Here is a 24485-nt window from a genome sequence, read left to right as displayed (position 1 = left end):
ACTTCGACCCCTTCCCGCACCCCTGGTGTCCCGTCCGCTCCCCGCCTTGCGCTGCAGCAGTCGATCCGTGAGGAGCTACCTCGCGGCTTGCTCTCGCGGAGGAATACATCGGCGTGCAGTGCCGCGCAGGGATACCGGTCCTATATAAGGCCGGCGCAGGCGCGCCGAGGCCTTTTCCCGCGGCGGTGGCGGTCGGGGCGGGCGCACCGTGTGGGCCGCGCGCCGCCGCCATGGGCTTCGGGGACCTGAAGTCCGCCGCGGGTCTCCGCGTCCTCAATGACTTCCTGGCCGACAAGAGCTACATCGAGGGGTGAGAGGCGGCGGAGGGGGTGCCGGGGTGCGGGGAACGTGAGTCAGGCCTGGCGGAGCCAAGCGGTGGGGACGCGGGAGGGCCCCGAGTCACCCCGGCAGCTGCACGGGCGGCGCTGCTTGGCGGCCGCCGCTGCTCCACGTGTTCCTTGAGCAGGGGAGGTAACTTGGCTCGTTCTCCGCAGGTACGTTCCTTCCCAGGCTGATATAGCAGTCTTCGAAGCGATCGCTGGCCCGCCCCCTGCAGAATTGTTCCATGCTCTCCGGTGGTACAATCACATTAAGTCCTATGAAAAGCAAAAGGCAAGGTATGGTAAAACTCTGAAGCCTACAAATTGTTGCAATTGTTTCTTCGAGTTTAAGCAAAACTGGTTTCCAGTGGCACCACGTGGCATTTTGTGCTGTGGAGCACACACAGCTCCAGAAGCAGGCCAGACCTCTTTGTCAGTACGGAGGACAAGATTAATGATTTGCAGTACGGAAGGACATGGAAACGAAGAGATATGAAAGGAAATAGTATCTCTCGTTTAGTGGTTTTACGTGTTCATGAAAGGTGCTGTATTGACATCCGTGAAGACTGCAGGCTTCTCTGAAAAGGTACAGCATAGGGAGGGTCAGTACTGCTACTCTGCTTCCTCTGAACCTCAGTCCTCTTCGAAGGAGACACTTCCAAACGTGGGTGGCTCAGTACGCTTCTGAAGTTTTTGTAATGCTAAAGGAGACTGAGATTCTCAAGTGGTTTCACAGAGTATCTGGAAACTGTTCAGGGTTCCTGAAATCCAAAGCTAGTTTTATGGCTTCAGTAACAGCCATTTACATTAGCAGTACAATTATGAGATTATTGTAAGATAGCAGGTCTATGTGAGCTGCTAGAGCAGGTAAATTCAGGGAGTTCTGGTCCTTTGTCTTGTTGAGAGTAAGGCTTTAGGGTAAAGTGTCGATTAAAATATAGGAAAATAGCAGTTACCTTGTAGTAATGTGTTTTCAGTAACTTACTAGATTTTAAACAAGTGAAAGTAGTTCTAGGGACCCACGAACAAGTAGTTGGTAATTCGTCCTAGGCAGAATATCGTGCAGATAAAGGATTCCAACAAGAAAGCTTTTCCTCTCCATGTACTTGACTAGGCAGGATCATACCAGCTTTGATAAGCTACAGCAATTCCCATATTCACAGATTACTTGGCTGGCATGTCAGGAGCATTGGGGGCTGTCTTTCACTAAGTTCTGATTTCAAGTAGCAGAATTAGATTTTTGCTCTTTATAGCACAAGTTTTTCATTATAAATGCATTTCTAGGTGCATTGATAAACTGGCAATGATTATATTGAGATTTGATGAGGTTCCTAATACCTGCATTTTTCTTTCAGCTTGCCAGGAGTAAAGAAGGCTTTGGGAAAATATGGTCCTGCTGATGTTGAGGATACCACAGGTGCGGCCACAGATAGCAAAGATGATGATGACATTGACCTTTTTGGATCTGATGATGAGGAGGTACTTGTGACCTTTTTGTATTATTATTGCTTATTGCTTTTCAGAAATAACCACATAGACAGATGTTCACCTTGACCTAGTTGAAATTACTTACATTTCTGACCTTGCAATTCTCAAGTGTAGCTATCTTTGCAGAATTGGAAAGCTTGGAAGGTAAAAACTCAAAAGTTAGAAAGCACTGGGCTGGTGTGGGGTGAACTGTCCAACTTTGACTGGTTACATGATGAGTAAAACAAAAAATCACCATCTTTCGGCTGACAGGTGTGATGATTTGTTTTTATCTGAGTAGATGCCAGTCAGTTTAGTAGTGCTTTGGAGATGTGGAGGTTTGGTGCTTTTCTGTAACTGCAAATTTCTCTTTCAGGAAAGTGAAGAAGCAAAGAAACTGAGGGAAGAACGTCTGGCCCAGTATGAATCAAAGAAATCCAAAAGTATGTGTGCCAAGAGCTTTCTAATCTTTATGCCTGAGTTAATTTTAATGCATTGGGACAGGATGGCTAGAAAGACTAATTAGCTATAATAATAGATCAGCTTGACTGGAATGAGACAGGAGTAATTAGCTTCACTTGGATTGCCAGTGAGCTCAGCCTTCCCATAGCAAATAGGAGTGTTAACATGCTTTTTGTTCTGGTTCATACACTCCTGCTTGTTCTTTCCAGAGACTGGGCTTTCTGCATACCTGGAGATAAAAGTTTAGAAACTGCTGCAGTACACAAGTTAATCCACAGCTACTGGTCTGGAACTGTTCAGAACTGTAGCAGTTGCAGTATTCCCTCTGTGGAAAATAAACTGTTACACAGCATTAGGCTCCTTCTCAGATGATCTGAGAAGGACTTCCTCTGTAACAAACACTGCCATCTACTTAAATCTGTGTATACATAATGTATCTGCATATTGAACCTTGAGGTGTATACAGCTGCAGTACTTAAGAAATCTATGTGGGTACCAGAGGCTGTCACAGCAATGTGAGCAGGTTCTTGTTCATGAAATTAAATAAGCTGCTCTAGTAAAACCAGTTTGCAAGTATATTCATGAGTTTTTGGAAAATGCCTATCTTTTCATGGTGATTTTCTTCCCCCAGAACCAGCTGTTGTTGCCAAGTCATCAATCCTGCTTGATGTGAAACCTTGGGATGATGAGACAGACATGGCCAAACTAGAGGAGTGTGTCCGAAGCATTCAAGCAGATGGCTTGGTCTGGGGGTCTTGTAAGTGTGGGGAGATTTCAAAGCAGGGAGAGGGAGAGTGCAGGCCCTTGGGATAGAGTATGAGTAGTGGGACTTGGAGTCACTGCTGATCTGTGAAATGTAGGCAGCTGTAATGGAGGAACTGCAGTACTTCAGTGTCTTTACATGGTCAGAAAAGGTGTGTTAGTGCAGTGGCTGGTAAAGATTCAAATACAGGTTTTAAAAGCTATAGGACTTAAGCTCTGCTTTCCTGCATCTCCCTGTACAATTCCTGATGCAGCAAACAAACACCTTTACCTGCCCACATCGCTGGTTTGGAAAGGGGTGGAGGTCCACAGAAAGAAGCTTTTTCAATCAGTTATAATGAATGCTGGGTTGTTAATTAGATGGTCCATAATGTGGACCAAAGGCTGTTTTTATATATTCCTGCAAATTGCTTTAAGAGATTCCACCAATAAAGGAGTACTAAATGTGGTTTTTTGTTTTGCAGCCAAGCTAGTACCTGTTGGCTATGGTATCAAAAAGCTTCAGATCCAGTGTGTTGTTGAAGATGATAAAGTTGGAACAGATATGCTGGAAGAGAGAATAACAGCTTTTGAAGATTATGTACAATCAATGGATGTAGCTGCTTTCAATAAGATTTAAGTCTTGATATACCTAGAATAAATGTTGTTGCAAAAAACGTGCAGTGTCTGTGCTTGTTTCAGAATCTTAGAGTAATCCAGCACACAAATGTAAGGTTTTCTTAATGGATAAAGTAAAAGCCAAAACTGAATTTCAAGGTTGCTCTGACACCTCACTGTAGTATCCAGGAGCACAAGCAGAGCATCACTTCAGAGTTAACATGACCATGATTTTAAAATACTGAAATGCTCTTCTTCCATCTGCAGAGGAAATTGCTGCTTTGGAAATGTCTGGGATTCCTCTGGAGGGGAGGGAGGGTTTTAAGAGAAAGGAGCAGGGCTCAGTCAAAGTGGATGTTTTAGTGGGTAAACAGTATAAATTCCTTTTGTTTAGTAAGGATGGTGAGTAACCAAATATACCACAGCCTTTGTTGACAGCTAAAACCCCAGAGCTGAAGCTAAGTTCAAAGTGACTTGCAGTGCCCTAGAGATAAGGCCTGAGGCTACCCTGCTGCTTTCTCACCTGTTCTGTGACTTGGAACTTTTTTTTTTTTCCCTTTCTGAGGCTTGGAAACATTTGCAATGAAATTGCGTGCAGTTTTGTGTTAGTTAACAGCAAGGAATGCTGCCGAGGAGCCGCTGCCGTGCGGGCGCGGGCGGTGCCTCCGGGGGGCGCTGCGAGCCCAGCGGTGCCGCGGGTGCGGAACCGGGAGTGGTGCGCGGGCTGCAGCCACTGCAGGCTCTGTCTCACCCACACGAGAAACTCCTGCTCGTGGCTTAAACAAGGAAAAAGCAGCTGAAAATGCAAACACATTAAAGGATATAAAAAGTAGTGAAATTAACAGCAGTTTGAGTTGTTTACTCAGCTCCAGATTGGTTTCTAGATTGATTTGGACATTGTATTTAGTGATTGAAGAACCAGCAGGAATAAATCCCAAAAACTGTCTATAGAAATGATACAAATGTAGAAGCTATCAAAGTTGTGAAGCTCCTAAACAAATTCATAATTCTATGCCTTGCATTGGACTGACAGGATTTATTGTGACCATGAAATGGAATCCTTTTATGTGCCACATTGGTCACTGAGATGAAGATGCCCAGTGTCAGAGTCTGACAGCTGCATCTTAAGTAACTCTTTTTGTTGTTTTTTTTCACAGAGCATCTGTGTGGTTATCTGGCACAGCAGGTCCTCTTTCTCCCTGTTTAAAGGTCTGCCAACTTCAGATTATGTAAGGGCTTTGTTTATAATTAGTCTCAGAAAAAAATCTGCCTGCTAGAGGCTTAAAGCATGGTTAAAAATCTGAAAGTGAGTATTGTTACAGGCTCACTTTCCACCTTCCATAAGCCTAATTCCTAAACAGTACCCTTTCTGTGGCAATTCTCTAGCTGTTGTTTCTGCTAAATCATGGAGCTTAGTTTCACCAATTCTGTCATGGTGCTGTTAAAAGCAAGAAATTGGCAAGCACCATATCAGACAAGCAAATTATTAAAAATTCTGCCTCAAAAATATAGGTTTTATTGTCTTGGCCATCACTTTTTCTAACCTCCCCTTCAATGTGCTGCTTACCTTGATACTCTTTTCTTGACTTTCAAATTAAAACCCTAAGTGGATAAAATTGTTTGACTTATAGATGATAACTTTGTTAAAATGCAGCACTGAGTCATCCATGTGACCTGCCAGACTGGATTTATGTATCTTACGTTTATGCTAAGCATGCACACACAAACTCTTTGGTTCTTAAAATTTCTTGTGTGTGTTGGGTTTTGGCAGAGTTTTTTTTTTATCCTGATATTAAAAAGAAAGTTGCACAGAAACAAAAGAAACAAAAAAACCAAAAAACCCTGGAGAGCACAGTGTTCCCAGTGAAAATATAGGTAGGTGTGTGGGCAAGAGTATTCTGCTCAATGCACATATATTTGTGTTAGGTGGTTTTGGGTGGTGTTTGGGTATGAGCTGGTGTATTACTGTGTCATTGTGCCTGTGAAAAATCAGCACCCTGGAATAAATAAGGCAAGTATCCCAAGTGCACCCCATAACAGAGGGATCAGTAGAAAATTCCATTACTTCAATATGCTCTATACAGGAATACTGGGAAAACAGTTTGAACAAAACTAATCTACATAAAAACCTTCAGAAACACAAACTGTCCAGGAAGAAGATAAAAGTAACTAGAACCTGTCCATTATGAAATGTGTCAATAGCTATTTCTGTAGTATTTCTTTGCATGATGTCACAGGTTCTTTTCCTTTTTCTGGCCCTTTTTTCCCATTGTGGTGAGTCGAATGAGCATTCCTCAGTCCAAGCAGCATAGAATTGTTGGTATTGTTTTGGAGACTTTTTGTAAACTGAAACTTAGAGCATTATCTGTTTTGTTTAGATATCTTGAATTACTCTTGAAGAAATGATTGAGATAATTCTGTAACTGATCTTGGTGTGAACGGTAGCAGTTACACTGCACAATTGTTAATCCACCTAATGCCATAGATCAAGGCTGATTTTGGCTTTTTTCAATTCTACCCTCTGTCTTCCTCCTGTCTGCTTCAGGCCACACTTTTTGATCCTTTATGCAAGATGGGACATATATGCTCCCCCATTTGAAAATCCAGTCTCTGTGCTGTACATAGGAACATGTGTGTGCACACAGCTGAAGAAACCTGACATGAACCTTTAATCCCATACTAGAAAGGGCCAGGACTTGATTTCACCTTCCAAAATCTTTGGGAAGGAGCTGTTATAAGAAAAGCCAGTCACCACACATTGCTGCTAAGAAAAGCAAATGAACATGCTCTTTGGAAACAAGGAAATTTTATTATTTCACTTGTACTACAGCCAGGAGAGTATATCATTCTTAGAAAGATGTCAGGGAACATGTGAAGAAAAACTGCAAAATGTTTGATTTAGGCCCATACAGCAGCACAATGCCAAAATATTATGATGAGCAACTATGTACCAGGCAGCAAATGACTCAAAGGAAGAATGCTGCTTACCAGCTTTTCAGCCCAAAGGGAAGTACACTGAAATTCCACTGATCCTGCCTGACTCTCAGACTCTGAAACCAGAGCCCAAAGAAATAGTTACAGACCACAGTCAGGCTGTTTCTATTTGTGCAGCTACCAATATTGGATGTGCTCATGCATATATATATATATTTTATACAAAAGCAAATCTATTTACATATAAGGCCTCAATCATAGCATAAATGCTACTGTGTTGGCAGGCCATATAAACTAAGTAAATTACCTGAAAGGCAGTTTTATTCTATACGCCTAGGCCAATAACTAGGAAAAAACAGTTCAAATTTACCCAAAGCTCTATGCTTTTACTTGCAGTAGAGTTTTGTCCCACATTCAACTTTTTAATTAAGTGGTATTGCATCAGAAATTGGTTCACTCCACATAGCATATATACATTTGCATTGGTGCATGTGTGATTCTGCAGCAAGCAACAAGTTGTAACAGAATACAGCATAACTGGGACTACTTCATCTTTCTTATGGGAGTGGACTCCATTTCCTGGATGAACTGTCTTGCCTCTAATTTGGAAAAAAAGCCTGAATTTGGCTACAGACTTGGAACAGAATACTAATGAATTCACTCCACCCATTTTTTAGGCTTGACATTAAAGCAAACAAAATGTTATATTATTTCTTTACCTTTGCTTGAAAGAGGAATAAAGAGCCATCGATAGTTGTAAACCTCTGTAGGACTAAAATTTTAAACATAGCAAAAGAAATGTGGCACAGAAACTGTAAGAAATATTTTCACTAATTCTTTGTACATTTTGAATGAGCCTAATATGTATATGAAACATCTGCTCAGTATTTTGTACCCAGCTAGTGCTAAAAATACAGTAAGTGACCCCAAAACACAGGGTCTCCTGTCTTAGTTTTGAGTATAAGATAAAGAGCAGTGGGAGAAGACAGGTTTTATTTCCATATTTTTTTTTTTGGCAATAGAAGGCAGCAATTCAGTGTTCTCCATCTTGGGATTCTTCTCCAGCTGCAGAGCGGAGCCACTGACAGCTTCATTTAGGTGAGATATAGCCAGGGGATTCCTCCTTGGGGCAGTAGTAGGCAATGAGGAGACTCATGACCCAGTGATGTATGGCCACAGCCTCTTGGATGAGAATGCCTCAACCAAGAGTTGTATCAGCAATGGCAAGGAGGAATATTTTTATTATGTGTTCTTTTGATATCAATGAGGTATGGAACCACAGCAAACCAACAGGATCACAACAACATTCCTCAGCAAAAGCCCAGTTAGAGTAATTCCACCTATGCTGATAACTTTCAGTTCAGGCTGTACGTGCATTGCAAGGGCACACATCCAAATCATGCGTGCCTTAAAAACCTTTCCATTAAAGCAGCAAATGCAATGAAGCCAGCTGTTTACAGAAAACTGTCTATGCAAAGATGCACATCTGACTGGCAGATGTGAAGTCAAGAACACCTCCAAATCTCCTGTCAGCTCCTCTGGGGAGAGCTGCTGGCACGAGCAGTCACTGGGCAGTCTCACAGCAGCGCGCGGGCGCGTTGTCCGAGCTCCAGAGCTGCTCGCTGACCGTGCCCGAGCGGCTCACCTCCCACAGGGCCAGCTTCAGCACCTCAGACACCGTGCTCTTCACCTGAGCCTGGAACTTCTTGCTAATCAGTACATAGAGGATGGGGTTGAGGCAACTGTTGATGAAACCAAGGCCAGTGGAAAGGGGAATGCCATCCTGCAGTAAGTCATGCAGGTTTTCATCATGGTGAGCAGACAGCTCCACAATGCTGAATATATGATATGGTGTCCAGCAGACAAAAAAAGCTACAACTACAGCAGTGATGGTCCAGAAAAGCCTGCTAGAAGTCAGTACAGTTCTCCTCTTCACTTTGATAATCAGCAGCGAGTAGCAAATCACCATGGTCACTAAAGGAAAGAGGTAACCAAATGCAAGCCTCACCCAAATGAGGATGTGATGTGTCAGCAAAATAAGTTCTCTGTCATGCACATGGAAGTTGTTGTAGCAAATGGTGACATTGTTGAGGACTGTGGCTGTGTCTCTAAAGTATAAGGCAGGGCCACCAATAATTGCCGCTGACATCCAAATGACCCCACTGAGAAGGAGGGTGTTCTTTACAGTCCTGTACTTGTAGGAAAAGAAGGGGTGGACGAGGCGGATGTAGCGGTCAAGGCTGATGAATGTCAGGAAGAAAACACTGGCAAACATATTAAGTAGTGCAATGAATGAGTTCATTTTGCAGAGCCACTTCCCAAAGGGCCAGTGGAAGCCCATTGCCACATATGTAATATAGAGGGGCAGGAAGAGAACAAAAATGAAATCTGCAATGGCCAGATTCAGGAACCAGAGTGTGGAAACAGATTTATCCCACTTAAAGCCCATAAACCAGATGACAATGGCATTACCTGGCACTCCCAGCAGAAATGCCACACTGTAAAAGAAAAGGGAAATAATATGGGCAATGCTGAGGGAGGACTGGGGTGACTCATCTTCCTCAGACAGATCGTAGAAATAAGAGTAGTTCTCAAAATCTTCAAATGTCATGTTGCAGAGTGGCTTTCTGGGGAAGAAAAGAAATTAAATAGTCAAAGGAGAAATGTTTTACTGCACTGTAAATAGTAAACAGCAATTCTCTAAAGTTTTTGATCATGAACCAAAAACATTGCCTTAGTCTGGCAAATCTGTCACTTTTATCTGTCACTTTTATCTGTCAGTTGCTAGCACAAAACTCCTGAAGAAATTTGGTCACAGGCATTTCAAGAAATGTTCAAATCAAAAAAGAACTTGAAATATTCAACAACTGCTTTCCTTACATTAATTTCTTAACAGACATCACTGAGCACAGTATCACTGATAAATTTCTGGGAGACCAGACGCAAAGTTTTATTGAAGTAGGATTGTGCTGTTCTTTTCTGGTCAGGTTTCATACTTTACTGCTCTGTTCCTATCTGAAGCAAGTTTTATGCATTATATCTGTCTAAAATCAGAGGAGCATTAGACATCTATGTAGGAAAAAAAATCACTTAAAATGTCAGAAAGCCATCTTCTATAAAATTTCACCCACCACCCTGCCTCAAATTATAGTTAACAAAATGACAGACAGCAATTTCTCCGAAAACTAAAAGTTCATGGGTTTATTCATCTCTTTCATATATGTCTTTGTATCAAGAAATGATGACTTTCAGGCCCATTTAACATCTTAGATTTCCCTAATACATCAAAGAATGTGGAGAAAGAAATACATAGAACATATTGCAGGTATAATACACATCATGGTGTATTATACCTTCCACTAGTGAGCTGAGAAACAGGTAATAGATGAAAGAAAGTAAAGTTTCCCATGAACAAAAAACACACTGTAAGAGCTATAAATGAAAATATTTGTGTGTCTTTTTTTAAAGACAATTATAGGATTTTCTCAGTTTTCTTCTCTTCCAAAAGCTTCTGGAACTTGCAAGTACAGCATGATTTTTTCACATAGAAATTCTTTCTGTGGGTGGAAGGGAAGGTGAGGGGGAGGAAAAGTGCAATTTAAACCAAAACAGAGGGGGGAAAAAGAAATTAATGGGAAAACAGACAGGAAACAGAGTTTGTACAACAGAAAGAAAAGCAGTCAGAAGTTATTTCACAGTATTATTTCACTGTGTTTAGTTTGCAGTATAGACAAAGCTGCAGCACATCACAGGTAGCCACAGTCAGACAAAAGTCTCTGCAAAGAACAAAAAACTATTCTTCAAAACTCTGTTATCATTTAAAGCTGAATAGTTTGGCTGGGCTCAGCAGCACTTAACACCTGTGCCTGAGAGCAGTCAATTAGTTCTACTATGATTTATCTTACTGCTGAATTTCAGAGCGCTATCTCCATTCCTACACCAAAATTCAGCCCGTGCTTCTGGAACTCAGCCCTGCATTCCTGCAATGCCATTAATTACAGCATGCTAGGGACAACAGGAGAAGGGGTCTCCAGAGCACACTGCCTGCACAACCACATCTGCAAACTCGAATTCCTGTACTTACCTTTGCTCCAAAAAGTAGCTCACTCGGTTTGGAAGGATTACTCACACCAGTGAAGCTACGCATGTGCACACCCATTAGCAGGATTAGACTTCTCATTTGTAGATGGATAGACAGGGAAAGGAAAAAAAGGTTGTGTAATTTTATATCTCTTGATTAAAAAAATATGTAGTAAGAGTGAGCACAGCCTGTTCTGTCAAGAGGCTATAATAGCATTTGTGATTTACATCAGGCTGAAAGAATGTTATTTGGTTTGCTGTCCTGATAAATGATACTTATTGGGCTGCATTTATGTAATTACATGCCCCTTGGGGGTGGATTCTGCATCAAATACCACTACCACCCATCTGAGTAATTTTTTCAAACAGCTTAACAGCTGCTGAGAGAAGAGCATAAACATGGAGCAGTACCATTAACATCTGGAACATTATGTTTGGACAGTTTCAGAGGACAGTCAGATTAACAACTGGATTTTAAGTGGGTTTGCCCATACAAAAAACTGTACCTTCAAATCAAATTCATACAACTAAACAAAAAAAATTTCCAACTATAATGACAATGATAAACATTTGCCTACTGCCCAACTATGTTAATTTTTTTATTTAGCATTTTAAAGATGATGTATCGCAGGACAAAAAACACATACCCAAATAAATGCCAAATATTTCCCAGGCCTCCTGTAGTTTAAAACTCCAATGAAAGAACACACCTTTAGAATGCAATTATTTTTCCAGGCTTATATTTGTCCTTCTCTCTAACTCTAGTCTTCAATGCAGGGAGTCTTCTTTAACAGTGGGAGTAAAAAAGCAGAAGGAACATTGTTTACCACTGCTCCCAGTGCACAGATGCTGAAATTAGACTCTATGGCTAGGGCTCAGCAAAGACTGCCAATTACATTTGCAAAGCCCAGAAACTTTTACTTCTGACATTGACATATATGAAGCACTTCTATAGCCAGACTCGTGGTGTTAAACCCTTTCCTAAAAAAGATAAGCAGTAGGTGATTGTCAGTGGAGTTATACTGGATTACATCAGTGAGGACACAGATTTTTTTCATTAACCATAATTCAGCAGGGATGTTTCTCTGTGGTCCTGAAACACATTATCTCTTAATAAATGACTCTGAAATTAATAAATTTCCAGAGTCAAAACTGTCTTGCAGTTCAAGTCTAGGTCTTGTGAAGAAATCTAGTTATATTCCTTATTCTGTCACTAATTTCCTGTATGATCTTTGACAAACGGCTTACTTTCCAAGCTGGAAAATTCTCATGAATGTGTTTGCAAATTGAGGCTCAGTAGAGAAAACAATACTTTCAGAGAGCAGTTTCTGCTTGGCTTTAAGGCAAGTGCTAGTGAGGGTAAGGGAGGTTTGGTGCAGTTCACTGGCTCAGTGTCTGCCGGTCTGGGGAGCCAGTGCATGGAAAACATTTTTTAATAAACAGGAAAGTGTGGTTAGGGGCCTGCCAATAAGCCTTGGGAGCAGCCACAGGTTACAGAACAGTGTTCTATTGCATATGGATTAATATATCCAAGTTTAGATTTCATCCTGTCCTTTTTTTTAAATTTTATTTTAAATAGTAAACACCCTGTGTAAAGTGTACGCTTAGCAGTTGTTTGACAAGTCCATTCCTGTTTGCTGAGCCACAAGCAGCTCTGAAAACTGAGCTTCCTTGATTCAGTTGCTTAATTATAAAAATAGTTGACCAGGAGGTTTCATTTCCTGTCCTCTTCTGTAAAACAGAAGTTAATTTCTAAACGACTTTATAGGAATATAACAGGATGGCTCTTGGCACTTTTAGATCTTAGGACAGAAAGCAGAATTACCAAGAAATACAGATCATCAGAAATATTTCTAAAATACAAAGCCACAGAACTGCTGAGAAGAGACTTCGCCACATGTTGCATGAACAGTATTTCTCTGAATTTCAGCAGGGAATTACAGACTTGGATCTCAGTTGACATATTCACAGCTTTCTACTAAAAGTACTTAGAGTTCATGTCCTCTGCCACTATTATAACTAAGCCATAATGACAACTCGAACAAATGGTTAGATCTGCCTAAAATAGAACAGCTCTTGTCGCACTAAGAATGGACTTAGAGCCATGGGACAGTACTTTGGAACCTATTCATGGCAATGCCACAAGCATCCTGTTTGGCCAGGGGAAGTCGTTTGACCCCTCCACACCTCAGTCCTGAGGTCACTGCAATGACTTTGGAATTAAATTACATTGGGCTTTCAGTTTAAAATAGAAGAAAACAAACAAAAAAGTTGCAATTTCCATCCACTTCACTTGAAGCAAAGTCCTCCTGGGGGTTCAAAGTTCCCTGGGCACCACACAAGTTAGGACCTAACTGAATTACACTGGCAGGCTTTACCACAAATTCGAGCTCAGCCCACACAACCTCTCTCTCTCTCTCTCTCACATTTGGTCCTCATCACTTTTGAATTTTACAGAAAGGTCAAAGGGAAGAGTTTATTCATTGTCTATGTTAGTTAAAAGTTAACACAAATAATTGAGTGGTAGTCCCCAAATCTATTTTTTCAGGGTGACAAACAGTGTTAGAGCCTTTGGCCAGCTAAATTGGTTTCAGAGGTCACAGTAATGGGTCCTGACTTACTAGGAAAATTATGGTTTGGAGGGTTGGCTGTCTCAACAGTTCAGTTCATAGAGGGAAGATATTACACAAACCCTCCTATCAATGTCTTTTTGAACAATTATGAGGACATCACATTCCATGTGTATTATCTGTGGCTAAAGGAAAGCTTATTTGATTTTGCATCACTTCTGTCATTTGCAAGAGTCAAAAGCTGGAGAACAACTAGTTTCACAAAAGGTCACTTAGAGCCTGCCTGTCATATTGTGGCAGCAAGTTTATCCAGGTATTGAATTCAGTTGCAAGCCCTCATAATTTTTTCTTGGAACTTTTGAGGTGACAAATTTTGAAATTTATCTAGCTTCAAAAACTTAAACATGAAATCCACCTGGTAGTTTATCTGTAAAGTTCAAAACTCAGAAGGCTGAGCAAATTCATTAGAGGTACACATGTATTTATGGCAAGCACTTTACCAAGACATAGGATACATTTGAAAACAAGGAATATTGATGAAATTACAGACTGTCATAGATTCACATTTCTCCCTCAAAAGGACAAAGCCAAGATAACCACTTACCTTTATGCAGAAACATTCCTATAGCAGGAGATGCCTGATATACTCATACTACAAAATTAAATCAGAGCTATGCTATAGATTAAGCCTGAAGTTGTTCCCGCAGACAAAGCTACCAGGTAAGGAGATTTTAAGCTGGTATACACAAAAGCAGAATCAAGGCTTATGCCTATGTTCTCTTTCACAGAGGTGTAAACAAACAATTGTTTTTGACCATCCTTTTAATGGTGATTAGATATATGGTACCCTAATTACTTCATGTGTCATCCTGAATTCAATAATGGGTCAAACAGATATGACATGTGACTGGAAATGTTGTTTTTGAGCCAAATATAGATGTATTTGTTCTAGCAGATAAGAAAGGAATGCAAATAACAATCATTCTCCATTATGTCTCTCAGAAAAACAGTGTTAGAAATGTATTTGCAATGTACTAGCAAGACATGTCCTAGAACTTAGGCCAAAACCAACTTTGTTCAAGCAAGGCCAAACATGACCCTGTTAGTCATAACACACCACCTCATCTGTGGGATTGAAGTCCTTTGACCAGATAATAGCCTGAAAACACTTCACACAAAGTGAGTGCTACAGGATTAACAAACTCGTATAGCACAGACTCAGTTAATACTGGTAAATCTACAATTTCAGACCAGCAGTTTTGCCAACACAGAAATGTTAAACAAAAAAAAGGAAAATCCAACTTTATATCTAAATAAGGCTGCTATAGTAGGAAAAGTATCACAGCAGTTTTGGCCTGAATATAAAATATCTTCCTGACAATGGCTGCAATTGAGCAGTGTCCCATTTCCACAATCAGAGACCTGATAAATGTCTGCAACCAGCAACTGAATCTCATTGAAACTGATTTATTTTCAAGCTGATCCCAAGCACCAAGTCTTCCATTCCCAAAAATGACAAAGAAACCCAGAAGACCCCAGGAAATGCACTGGTGAAGGGGAGGACACTTGATAACTCCATCGATAGCACTTGTTTCTGCTCTTATTCCCTTCTAAAAGTAAGCTATAAGTAAGAATATAAGCTAAAAGTAACAATATAATTTTTAATATTTCTTTGGAATGTAAGGAGTTGCTGTAGCAACTGCAAATCACATAACCACAAAATTTGTACATCAGAGTCAGGAAAATGACTGGTCACATCTGTGAAACACTTAAAAATAGCACCATTTTTAGAGAAAAAAAAAATTAATATTCTTACAAAAAAAATATAGACATTTAGCTAAACAGTGACACTTGAGATTTAAAAATTGCCTGATGTATTGTATATGTCAGCCCTGCCAAAGTATTTACATAACCAGTCATAATGCTTCAGTATTCATAACCCTTACTGAAATGAGGTTCAAGTGAGAAGTATAATCAGTCTGGTTGGCTGTAGAATGCTGAGAATGACCTACAGGAAGTCTCTGATCAAACCAAGTGCTAAATCCAGAGTCCCTGCCTAGTGGCTCAACCACAGCCCTGTCCGACCTTCTCAAACTTAGCACTGTCCCTTCTCTCATGGTGAAGGGCAGAAACCACAGCTTCACCTCTGGGAGACCTTTCCCTTCCTGAAGGGAGGCTCCCTTCTGTGCCATCATGCTCAGTGTGGTGGAGGAAGGCAGCACTTACCTGGGCAGCCCCTACTGCTCCTGGTCCCTTTTCTCTGCAGGGAAGAGAAAAGCAGCCTGGGTTTGCACCCTTTGCTTGCCATCCCACAGACTGCTGTGTCTCAGCAGTGCCAGGACACACCTCAGAGCCAGCAGGCACACCATGAATCCTACTGGCTGTGAGCTAACACACTGATCAAGTGTTGTTCCATGGAAGCTTCACATGTTTTCTAGTCCTCCTCAAGTGCCAGCAGGATTTTCTTTGGCTAAAAGCCACCATAATAACTACATACCTTGAGCAACAGAGATATCTGATTTTAAAAATTTAAGTGCTTCGGCTTCACAGTGCCTGGACTGAGGGGATAATGAATGCTTGCATTTCTAATTAATTATGGCTTTTTAAGGTTTTCATGCAAAAATTACTTGGAATTTTTACTTTGCAACTGTTTCACATATTTGTGATGAAAGAATATTTTTACTAGCATTCATGTGATCATTACATGATCATGCAGCTCTGAGCATGTTTTTAAATGGTTGTACTGTTTCAACAAACACATGCTTTAACCACAACTCCCTCCAACCAAAAACTAATAAAGTGAGAGTAGAGGATACAGAGTAAATGAAGAGATTTTTTTTCTGCAGTTGACTCAGCAGACTAATTAAGGCCAATTAAACATATGTTAGACAACAGCCATTCAAAAGGCACTGCAGGGTAACAACAGGTCACCACAGAAAAGATCCAAAGTAACACTCTCTCCAGCAAGATACAAAATACCTATTGAATTACAGATAAAAAAGAGGTTACAATCCGCTACATTTACAGTCCTTTTAAAAAGAAGAGTTAAAAAATAACCCCAGAGAACCACAACTCATTCTTCTAATATGCCTTCTTATATCCTATTCAATTTCACAGATTAATTTCTTAGTCCCTTATTACAGTGTGCTTGGTTCTGTAATGCCTTCTAAATTGATCTCTGCTTTCCTAGGTTTATTCTACCCCTCATTCATATAACTCAGCAGTTTCTTCTAGTATAAGTGTAATATTGCTATGCTTATATTACACTTGCATGGGCATACCAGAACATCCAATTCCAAAATACTGCTAGTACATATCAGCTGGAATGTTTTGGATAACATACTTTATTATGTCCTCACAGTTAATATTCTGGGATCACTGTGTTCAGTAGATTGAGGGTGTCTACTCCTGTATCAGTGTTAGTCTAATTTTCCTACCCATACAAAGCCAAGTATTTTTTAACTTTAAGATCAAGTCTATAGTAAGTACTGGCTTTATTCCTGCAAAACTGAAAAATTCAAATTGTTAAACACAGTTTCAGGAGGACTTGATATTTATTCATTTACCTAACAGGGTATTGGGAACACTTCACAGCATTGATAGGAATAGATAGCACCTATGATTAAGGTGTTAAATTAGGAGCTTGGAAATACTGGTTTTACAGGCTTCCCATATTACCTTTACAAATCACTTCTCACTTGACTCTGCCAGATATGGTACAACACCCTCAGTTAACATTACTCAGGTTTCTTAAATGGGCAATGGTTCTTAACATACCCAAAATATCTCATTAAAGTGATGTGGGGCTGAAACTCATTAAAAGGGCACCACTAGAAAGAAGAGATGGGAGTGTAGAAAGTGGCAATACATTGACTGTACAGGACTTACTACACATCACTTTCTCTGTCTCCTCTAGAAGGCTTCAGAAGGGAATAAAACTTGTGTGCCAGGCTCACACTTGCTGAAAGAAGCAGGTATTTTATGTTGGGAAAGTACCCAAAGACCCTAGTCCTTGAGATCAAAGCCTCACAGGATCGAGGCACTACAGCACGTAATGAAAGACAATTCCTGCTTTGTTTATAATTAAACAGAATAAACACATACAAGAGTAGGGAAAGAAGAGGCATATCTTGCCCAAAGCCAAACAGTAAATTTGAAGGTAAACTTGGGAGCAGAATAACTTGCCAAAAGAATAAAGAGGCTATCTAGATAACTATCTTCAGTGGATAGAGGGAAAATATGCTAGTTCTTCATACTTGTGCCTTTTGATTCTTGAAATACATCCTTCAAGAAGTATCAAAAAGAGAGAAGAGAGCCTGGGTAGGGGAGGAGAAGTAGGAGCAACAAGCCAACAGAAATTCCTTTTGGAAAAAAGCAGCCATGGGCTAATTTATGGATTTTTGCTCCTGCTTTAAGGCCCTCAACCCCTGGAACATACTGAAGATACAAAGAGTACAGAAGTAGCTGAGCTCCCTGGAAGTACTATATGCTGCCTTTGAGGAAGGACACATAACTTTTTCTTTGTGTCTCAGGAGCCCCGGGCACACTGTAAAAGTAAAAGCAATTGTGAGAGAGTTCATGTCCACATAATGACATCTCCCCTGTAGAAGCAATGTCTCTTGGCCACTGCCTGCCCCAGTCACAGCAATCTCTTTCTTCTGCTGAGACCACAAGGAACTGCTCATCACAGTCAGCTCTCTTGTGCAAAGCCAGCCACAACAGAGCCCAGCACTGTGGGGAAACTGCTAGCTTCAAACTGAATGAACACAAATTAAACCACTATCAGAAATAATGACTGCAAATTAGCCAGACAAGCAGCCACCACAGTAAGAGAGACAGCTGAACTGCTGGCACATTCCATAAGACAAAATAAATAAATAAGCAAATAATAAGACCATTCAATAGATTACTATCCCCTGGAAACCTAGCTGCTGTTTAGTGCTTGGAATAGCAGAGTTATTAACACAAAATTTATATCGAATAACAGATCACAAACTTCAAGTGTCTGTTAAAAAACACAAGGAGAAGAAAATTCTTTAAGGCACCTGGCTTTATTAGGAAACAGATTCAAGTTTTCCTCTTGAATCAATCTATCAGAAATGAACAAAAATGGAAGCATTTCAGAAGTTGCTCATTTGGTTGTCAGCAGAAAAAGAAATTCTTAAAATTAAAAGAAAGAATGTATAATGCACAGGATATGGAAATTGCACTTTTCCTCTGCCCTTCCCCATGCAGTAAAAATCTGTAATCAGTTCCTGCCTAGGAATCCTTAGACAGAGCTTCCCTGACTTTTCCACAAAGGCAATTAGAGAATCCAAACCATAATTCATTCTCCAGAGTCAAATAACTTCCACTGTGCCACAATCAAAGAGATTCTCAGTTCAAGAGAAGTGGACTCACTTATGGCACATAAAAAATCCCTAGGATTGAATTAAAGTTGATAGGACCTCTATGCTGTCTGCCTGGCATAAATTGCTGATAATGCTTTAAATTTGGCCAGAAGTTACAGTGACATCAAACGAAATTAAATTGGGTTATCAAAATATTTGCATTTCCCAGTTCTGTTCTGAGGTAGAACAATAACATGATTGTGAAAGTAAGTTAACCTATCATAAGTAAGTTAATCCTGGAATCAGTTTCTACAAATCTGCTCTGACAGACTACTTTACCTTGACATACCCTAGTCACTCTCTTCTCCTTAGCTATGAATTAATTAGCATTTTATATTATTCAGTGATATGATTTCATTCAGCTAGAAATCAAATGTGTTTTAATTCACAGACAATGTTCAATGTATACATGTTTTCTAAGTCCATGAAAACAGGTCTGGGATATTGCTGGGCTTGCAAGATCACATCTAGAAAGGTGACAGGTGACAATGACACTGTTATCACTAAGTGTGAAGAGCAGGTGGAACTACCTGGAATGCATGCCATTGTGTGGTAGCATACAAGGCTTCAAATCTTATTGTCACTTCCAATACACTTACTGAAAGCTAGATACATATCCTACCTTATTCCACAATGGTTAGGGAAAACACACAAACTTTCCAGCTGAGATCACAGAAATCTTATTCAATTCTGCAGAACTGTAATTCTTCAGAAGTATTCTGTTAATCTGCTATTTAAGTTGAAATGATTTCCAGTTTCTGTTCTAGAATCTGTTAAGATCAGAACGGATGTATTTTTAACTAATTATACTGGAAATTGATGTAGCTATAGAAGACACATTATCCCTGAGCAAATAAAAAATTAAATCCAACACACTAGGGAACACAGAGAGGAGAGAGAGATTTAAGTCAGGGTCACTTACCATTCGCTGACAGGGTAACACTCCTTGGAGTGTGTATTAACATATTCAAAAGTAATTAAAAATTAAATTCAGGCATATTTTCATACCTTTTCTTGGTGCTGGGTGGTTCAAAGTAACCTTTGAAGTAAATGAGTATCACATTATTTCTTCCAAGAAGCTCTTTTAGTCAGTATATGCTATCCCACCTTACAAAATTTGCCTGCAAGTGTTGCTGCAGCTGTAGAGGCTCACTATTTAGAAGGGAAGGGAGAGAAAGATATTAAATATTAGACAGTTTGACCTACCTTGCTCAGTTCTTTGAAACAAAAGGCACTGTAAATCAGGGATCTGAGCTCTGTAGCAGAGGGAAGAATGAAATGATCTGCAGAGTTCAGAGTCACTTCAGTGTGATTCCAGCTGCTTCACTTGGCCACTGCCTTCCCTCTAATAAAGCTGCAGAATGATATAACGCCGTGTTTGTTTTCAGCTGAGGAAGTTGTTTCCAACTTCCCTTGGTTTTCTAGACCCATTTTTGAAATATTGCCATGCTGTATAATCCCAGTATTTCACCAAAAATAAATGTTAGACATTCGAATGAATCATTTTGGTCAGTGTCCAAGCAAGCAACAGATGTGGTGGCTGATGAATGGAAAGAGACCTTACAGTTGTGGGCTGCTTTTTGTTCTGCAGAGGAGAGGTTGAACAGTATTTCTTTGTAAGCACTCTGGTTTATAGAAAATAATGTTGAATGAGCTGAAAGATGTTTAAAAAGTCACAATGAAAGCATCATTTTGTAGCTGTACAGTGTGATACATTCATTTGGTATTTGGGATTCGTAGATTAATCTCCTTTTGTATGTAAGAGAGAAGTAAGATCTTCAAAACACTAATTAGTGACTCTCTGTTAGATAGTGTAACACTGGCCAGGAATTTGAACTGGATTTTAGGTGACTGGGCCTGACTCCAAGTTCTGTAAAGAGCCTGATGAGGTTTTATGACCAGGCCTCATGATCTCCATGTTGCTCAATTTCTCAGTCAGTAAATGGAAATATTATTTCCCTACTATCTACCTACCACAGCTTACCTGACTCTAATGGTATCACACTAGTCATACCATTTTATATCAACTAAGCATCTGCCAGTCTACCCTGCCAGTGGAAACAATAATTTAATAGTGGTACTCCGCTGCCACTAATGCAAAACATGTAAGACATTCAACACCAACTGAATCTAGTCAAGGCCAAATTTTCCAGATAGCAAATCTATTGATTCCAGTGAAAAAAATAGAAAGAAAAATATTCAACAAACCAACCAAGCATAAAAAAAAAAAACAACCAAAAACCACAGAAGAGTCAAGTGCTTAGTGAGATCAGCTAAACTGGGATTTCATCATCTGGTTAACAAGGCTATCAAGCACTTAAGCAACTCTCTATAGGTTCACAGACCACAGATTGTCTTAACAGGAACCAAAAACTCCTTCTAGCAAAACTAGTCTTCTTTGTCTTTCCTCCATGACAGTTTTTCTTGTGATGCCATTATAACTTTAAACACTGAAAGTGATACATGTATACTAAAGTTTTACATGTACATTGTACATGAGTGGGAAAGCCTCTGATTCCATGAAAGGAGGATGGGGATTATGCACAGAGCCCCTGGGCCATAAGGAAAGCACAGGGGAGCAGGACTCCTGGGAATATATGGGGACAAACGGAGGGGGTTGCCCGAGGAAAGCACCTCACTTGTTTATTTCTTGTATTTTAAAGATTTCCTGTTCTCTCTAGTTACTGATTGGTGAACCTTCACTAATAAAATCTCTTTTAACAGTAATTATCTTCTTTTGTAAATGCTGGGATAGAGTAAATACAGGCACCGTTTAACAGCAGATCTGCTGAGGGTTTTTTCACCTGTAATGGCACATGAGTCTGTGTCTCTCTAGGTATTCTGCCAAATCTAATTATTGTAAGGCAGTCAATTCAAAGATGTGCTCAGTACTATTTCAGCAGGACAAAAGAGAAGATTATGCGGTAGATAACCCCCAGACATGATCCACAAAAAAGATAAAACCCCCAGCAAACAGTCACAATTTGCCAAATGCTCTTCACCTTCTCAGTGAAGGGAGCATTCTGGAGAGTGAAAAAGATTCTTGCAGTTTGGGGTAGTGAAGGATTGTCCCTAAGGCATTGTTCCCTTTACCATAAATTAAAAACAGGTTTGTGACTACTGAAACATATTCTTGTGTTGATACCTCAGCTCTTCCATCCTTCAGAATCAAGGGAGGATTAAACCCCACATAGCAATTTTCCTCACCCTTCCTTACCACTGCACCAAATATGAAATACCAAACACTAAGGGCCCAGAGGTCACTTTGCAGAGGAAGTTAGAATGAATGGATGAATGAATTCCTAATTTCACAGGAAATTAGGGTTTTTTCCAAGAATAGCAGATTACTGCATTTAAAATAATTTTCTACCTCTCTGTCCTACTGACATTTTTCCCTTTTCCATGGGAAAGGACTTTTGCTTTGATGAGAAATTACCCAACTTGCACACTATAACCAGTATAGTAACATACCTGGGAGAAAAAAAAAAGAAAACAGATTTTTACAGATAAAATTGCATTCAATCTGAAAAGGTTTAGTTCTGCTTGTTTTCTGTTTAGATCTAACTGCAGCATTTTAGTCATACATAGTTTTGATTAACCACAGTGGAAATCTTAAACCCCTAAAGAAAGTACGCTTAGGCTCTAAATCTTTCATTGTTTTAGTTCTTTCTATGCTCAGACACAGTGAAACTGGAATGGCAAGTCACAAATTACATGGCTTTTTAAGATACACTTTTTCTGCAACCCATCAATCACTGACATCATTTGAGTGTGATCTTTGCAGATAATTTTGTGAAAGTTACATGCTTGGAAGAAAATTAGTGACTAAAAAAGAATAACTTGTTTACTTTCATATCTTCTTTTCTATTTGGAAGTTATATTTGTATTTTGCAGTGTTATTTGTGCTTTTTCAACTGGGTAAGTTATCAAAGCCAATATGCCAGAGAGCTCTGAAGAGGGATGTGCATTCATGAGCATACAGTGCACCTGGATCTTGCAGAGCAGGGAAATACTACTTTATATTTGATGGATAAAAGAACAAAGTAGAGGATTTACATACAGGTAGTAGACATTGGGTCTTCCAGCCGTGAATAAACTGGGTCTAGTGAAAAGCAAGTTAATTTTAAAAGCACTTCTGATTCTTTGGAGGCTTTTTTAACCCTATAAAACTAAACAAAAGCACAGGATGTATGAAAAAAAAATATACAGAGGACAAACTTCCAGAAATGTTTTACTGGTATTAACCAAAGCACAAATTACAAAGCATTAAAAAAAACCCAAAAGTAACTTTTAATTTATCTGGATTGCCAACAACTGCCTGATAGTTCTGACAATTATCCCCACTCCTGTGACCACCTGATCTTATCAAGTTACCTATTAGTGTGTGCAGATAATCTCAGCACTAATCAACATCCCATCAATGTTCCTTAATTCAGTTAAATTAAATAAACCACGAATTTGGAAATTAATTCAAACAAAAGATATTTAGTTTTTCTCAGGGTTAATTTAAGCTGAACAACACAAGAAAGCAACTACTTACTGTTGTTTACAGCTAGGTCTTTTTTCTTTTTTTAGAAAAGTAATTCTTCACTGTTCCTTTGTCCTCACTGTTTGAATACTTCATCGACTAAAATCCACTCTGGAAAGACCACGTTTAACTACCTGACAATCAGGAAAGGGGTAATTTCCTTCCTTCCTGTGAAACTAATGGCTATTCATGCCTATCCTTTAGGTAAAGCTGTAATGTTTACTTGTGGCTTAACTAGCCACTATATACCAGAGTCAGCAAGTGTGACAAAATTCTCCAGCGACACATTTGAACAAACCACACGATGAAGGAAGGTTTGGCTTTGGCTCATTTAGGCAGGTCTGCAGCTCTGTCTATGCTGACATTAACGATCTGAAAGATTCTCATGTATAACACATTGAAGAAATTCAATAATTCTGCAGAAGGAAAAAATCTTTCCTCATTACTTCAGTCAGGTCAAAACACACAAGCATATATAGCTATACATCTATATATGAATGTATGTACATACCAGTTCAAGGTGCAGCACTTCATATAACTCCTGCAAACACAGTCAGGAGGGGGTTACATTCTATGAAATAATAAATATTAGAGAATAATTTATTATAGTATATATTTATGTGATGTATGTATTATATATTATTATATAATGTATGTAAAGTATTATTATATAATGTATTTTTATATGATACCTGGGAAAAATACCATTAGAAATAGCCTTTTTACTCCATAGATTTTGCTTTTATATGTGCATTTTTTCTCATTTTCCACAAGTAGGTAGGAATTATTTCTACATACCTTTCAGACCACAGGTATTCAAGTTCTAAATTCATATGACAATAATATAAGAGATTATATGTGCCACTCAGATAACACTTGAAATCCATGGAATTTTCAGAGTGTGTCTTGACAACCAAACTTCTGATATATGTCATTGAATGCTAAAGACTATATTAATTGGATAGCTAACCAGCCAACTCAACAACAGTATTTTTCCATTTTAGCAAAAGTGCTGTCTCCTCCCATGGAAAGGAATGTCAGTGTTTGGAAAAATTATTTCAGAGAGATCTACAGAGATTAGAGACACAAAAATGAGGCTATGCAAACTACAGTTGTTTCACTACGTATTTCACAAAATATTTTCATATCTTCAGGAGTGGTTGTATGAATTAACCAACTTGCTCTTTTTCACCTCACATAAATTACCTGGAACTACAGAGTTACTCTGCAAACCAGTCTGAGGAGGGAAGCCAGAATTTACTGCACCTTGGATTGAGTCATATGTCTCAAAATCTGCCCAAAGTCTAGCCAGTCTGGGTTCAAAGAAACCCGAAGCACCGCGATGAACTTTAACCACACCTCTTAGGGATTGGGG

At 39.6% G+C, this 24485-nt stretch overlaps 2 protein-coding genes and 2 non-coding genes across 7 annotated transcripts; 3 read left to right on the top strand and 1 right to left on the bottom strand.

The window, feature by feature from the left end:
• Window positions 1–170: 170 nt before the first annotated feature.
• Window positions 171–3684, top strand: EEF1B2 (eukaryotic translation elongation factor 1 beta 2). The gene is made up of 6 exons (XM_036386758.2): window positions 171–310; window positions 495–617; window positions 1676–1799; window positions 2164–2230; window positions 2881–3006; window positions 3476–3684. Exons 1-6 carry the CDS (start codon window positions 231–233, stop codon window positions 3628–3630), a joined length of 675 nt encoding a protein of 224 aa, XP_036242651.1. The 5' UTR covers window positions 171–230; the 3' UTR covers window positions 3631–3684.
• On the top strand, window positions 2012–2091 carry LOC118689201 (small nucleolar RNA SNORD51). The gene has a single exon (XR_004980580.1). It is a non-coding gene; the product is annotated as a small nucleolar RNA SNORD51 (small nucleolar RNA).
• Window positions 2520–2653, top strand: LOC118689204 (small nucleolar RNA SNORA41). Its single transcript, XR_004980583.1, has one exon. It is a non-coding gene; the product is annotated as a small nucleolar RNA SNORA41 (small nucleolar RNA).
• A 2713-nt stretch (window positions 3685–6397) lies between the features above and the next one.
• CMKLR2 (chemerin chemokine-like receptor 2) lies at window positions 6398–23156 on the bottom strand. Of its 4 annotated transcripts, none has more exons than XM_054515507.1 (2): window positions 23123–23156; window positions 6398–9169 (listed from the first exon to the last, which is right to left on the bottom strand). In XM_054515507.1, the coding sequence occupies exon 2, from the start codon at window positions 9151–9153 to the stop codon at window positions 8107–8109; it is 1047 nt and encodes a 348-aa protein (XP_054371482.1). In that variant the 5' UTR covers window positions 9154–9169; window positions 23123–23156; the 3' UTR covers window positions 6398–8106. The 4 variants fall into 4 exon arrangements, with proteins under 4 accessions (XP_054371482.1, XP_036243193.1, XP_036243194.1 ...); XM_036387300.1 differs by lacking the exon at window positions 23123–23156 and adding an exon at window positions 19789–19893; XM_036387301.1 differs by lacking the exon at window positions 23123–23156 and adding an exon at window positions 19591–19710.
• Between the last annotated feature and the right edge of the window lie 1329 nt (window positions 23157–24485).

This window comes from Molothrus ater, chromosome 7, assembly GCF_012460135.2.
Source record: "Molothrus ater isolate BHLD 08-10-18 breed brown headed cowbird chromosome 7, BPBGC_Mater_1.1, whole genome shotgun sequence".
Taxonomy (NCBI): Eukaryota; Metazoa; Chordata; class Aves; order Passeriformes; family Icteridae; genus Molothrus; species Molothrus ater.
This window is presented reverse-complemented; position numbering and strand designations above follow the sequence as displayed.

Excerpts from the sequence above, each read along its gene's own strand:
- EEF1B2 (XM_036386758.2), top strand. The coding sequence starts at position 231 with ATGGGCTTCGGGGACCTGAAGTCCGCCGCGGGTCTCCGCGTCCTCAAT. Across the intron at positions 2,231-2,880 it reads TGAATCAAAGAAATCCAAAA|AACCAGCTGTTGTTGCCAAG; the intron begins GTATGTGTGCCA and ends TTCTTCCCCCAG. Across the intron at positions 3,007-3,475 it reads TGGCTTGGTCTGGGGGTCTT|CCAAGCTAGTACCTGTTGGC; the intron begins GTAAGTGTGGGG and ends TTTGTTTTGCAG.
- CMKLR2 (XM_054515507.1), bottom strand. The coding sequence starts at position 9,153 with ATGACATTTGAAGATTTTGAGAACTACTCTTATTTCTACGATCTGTCT.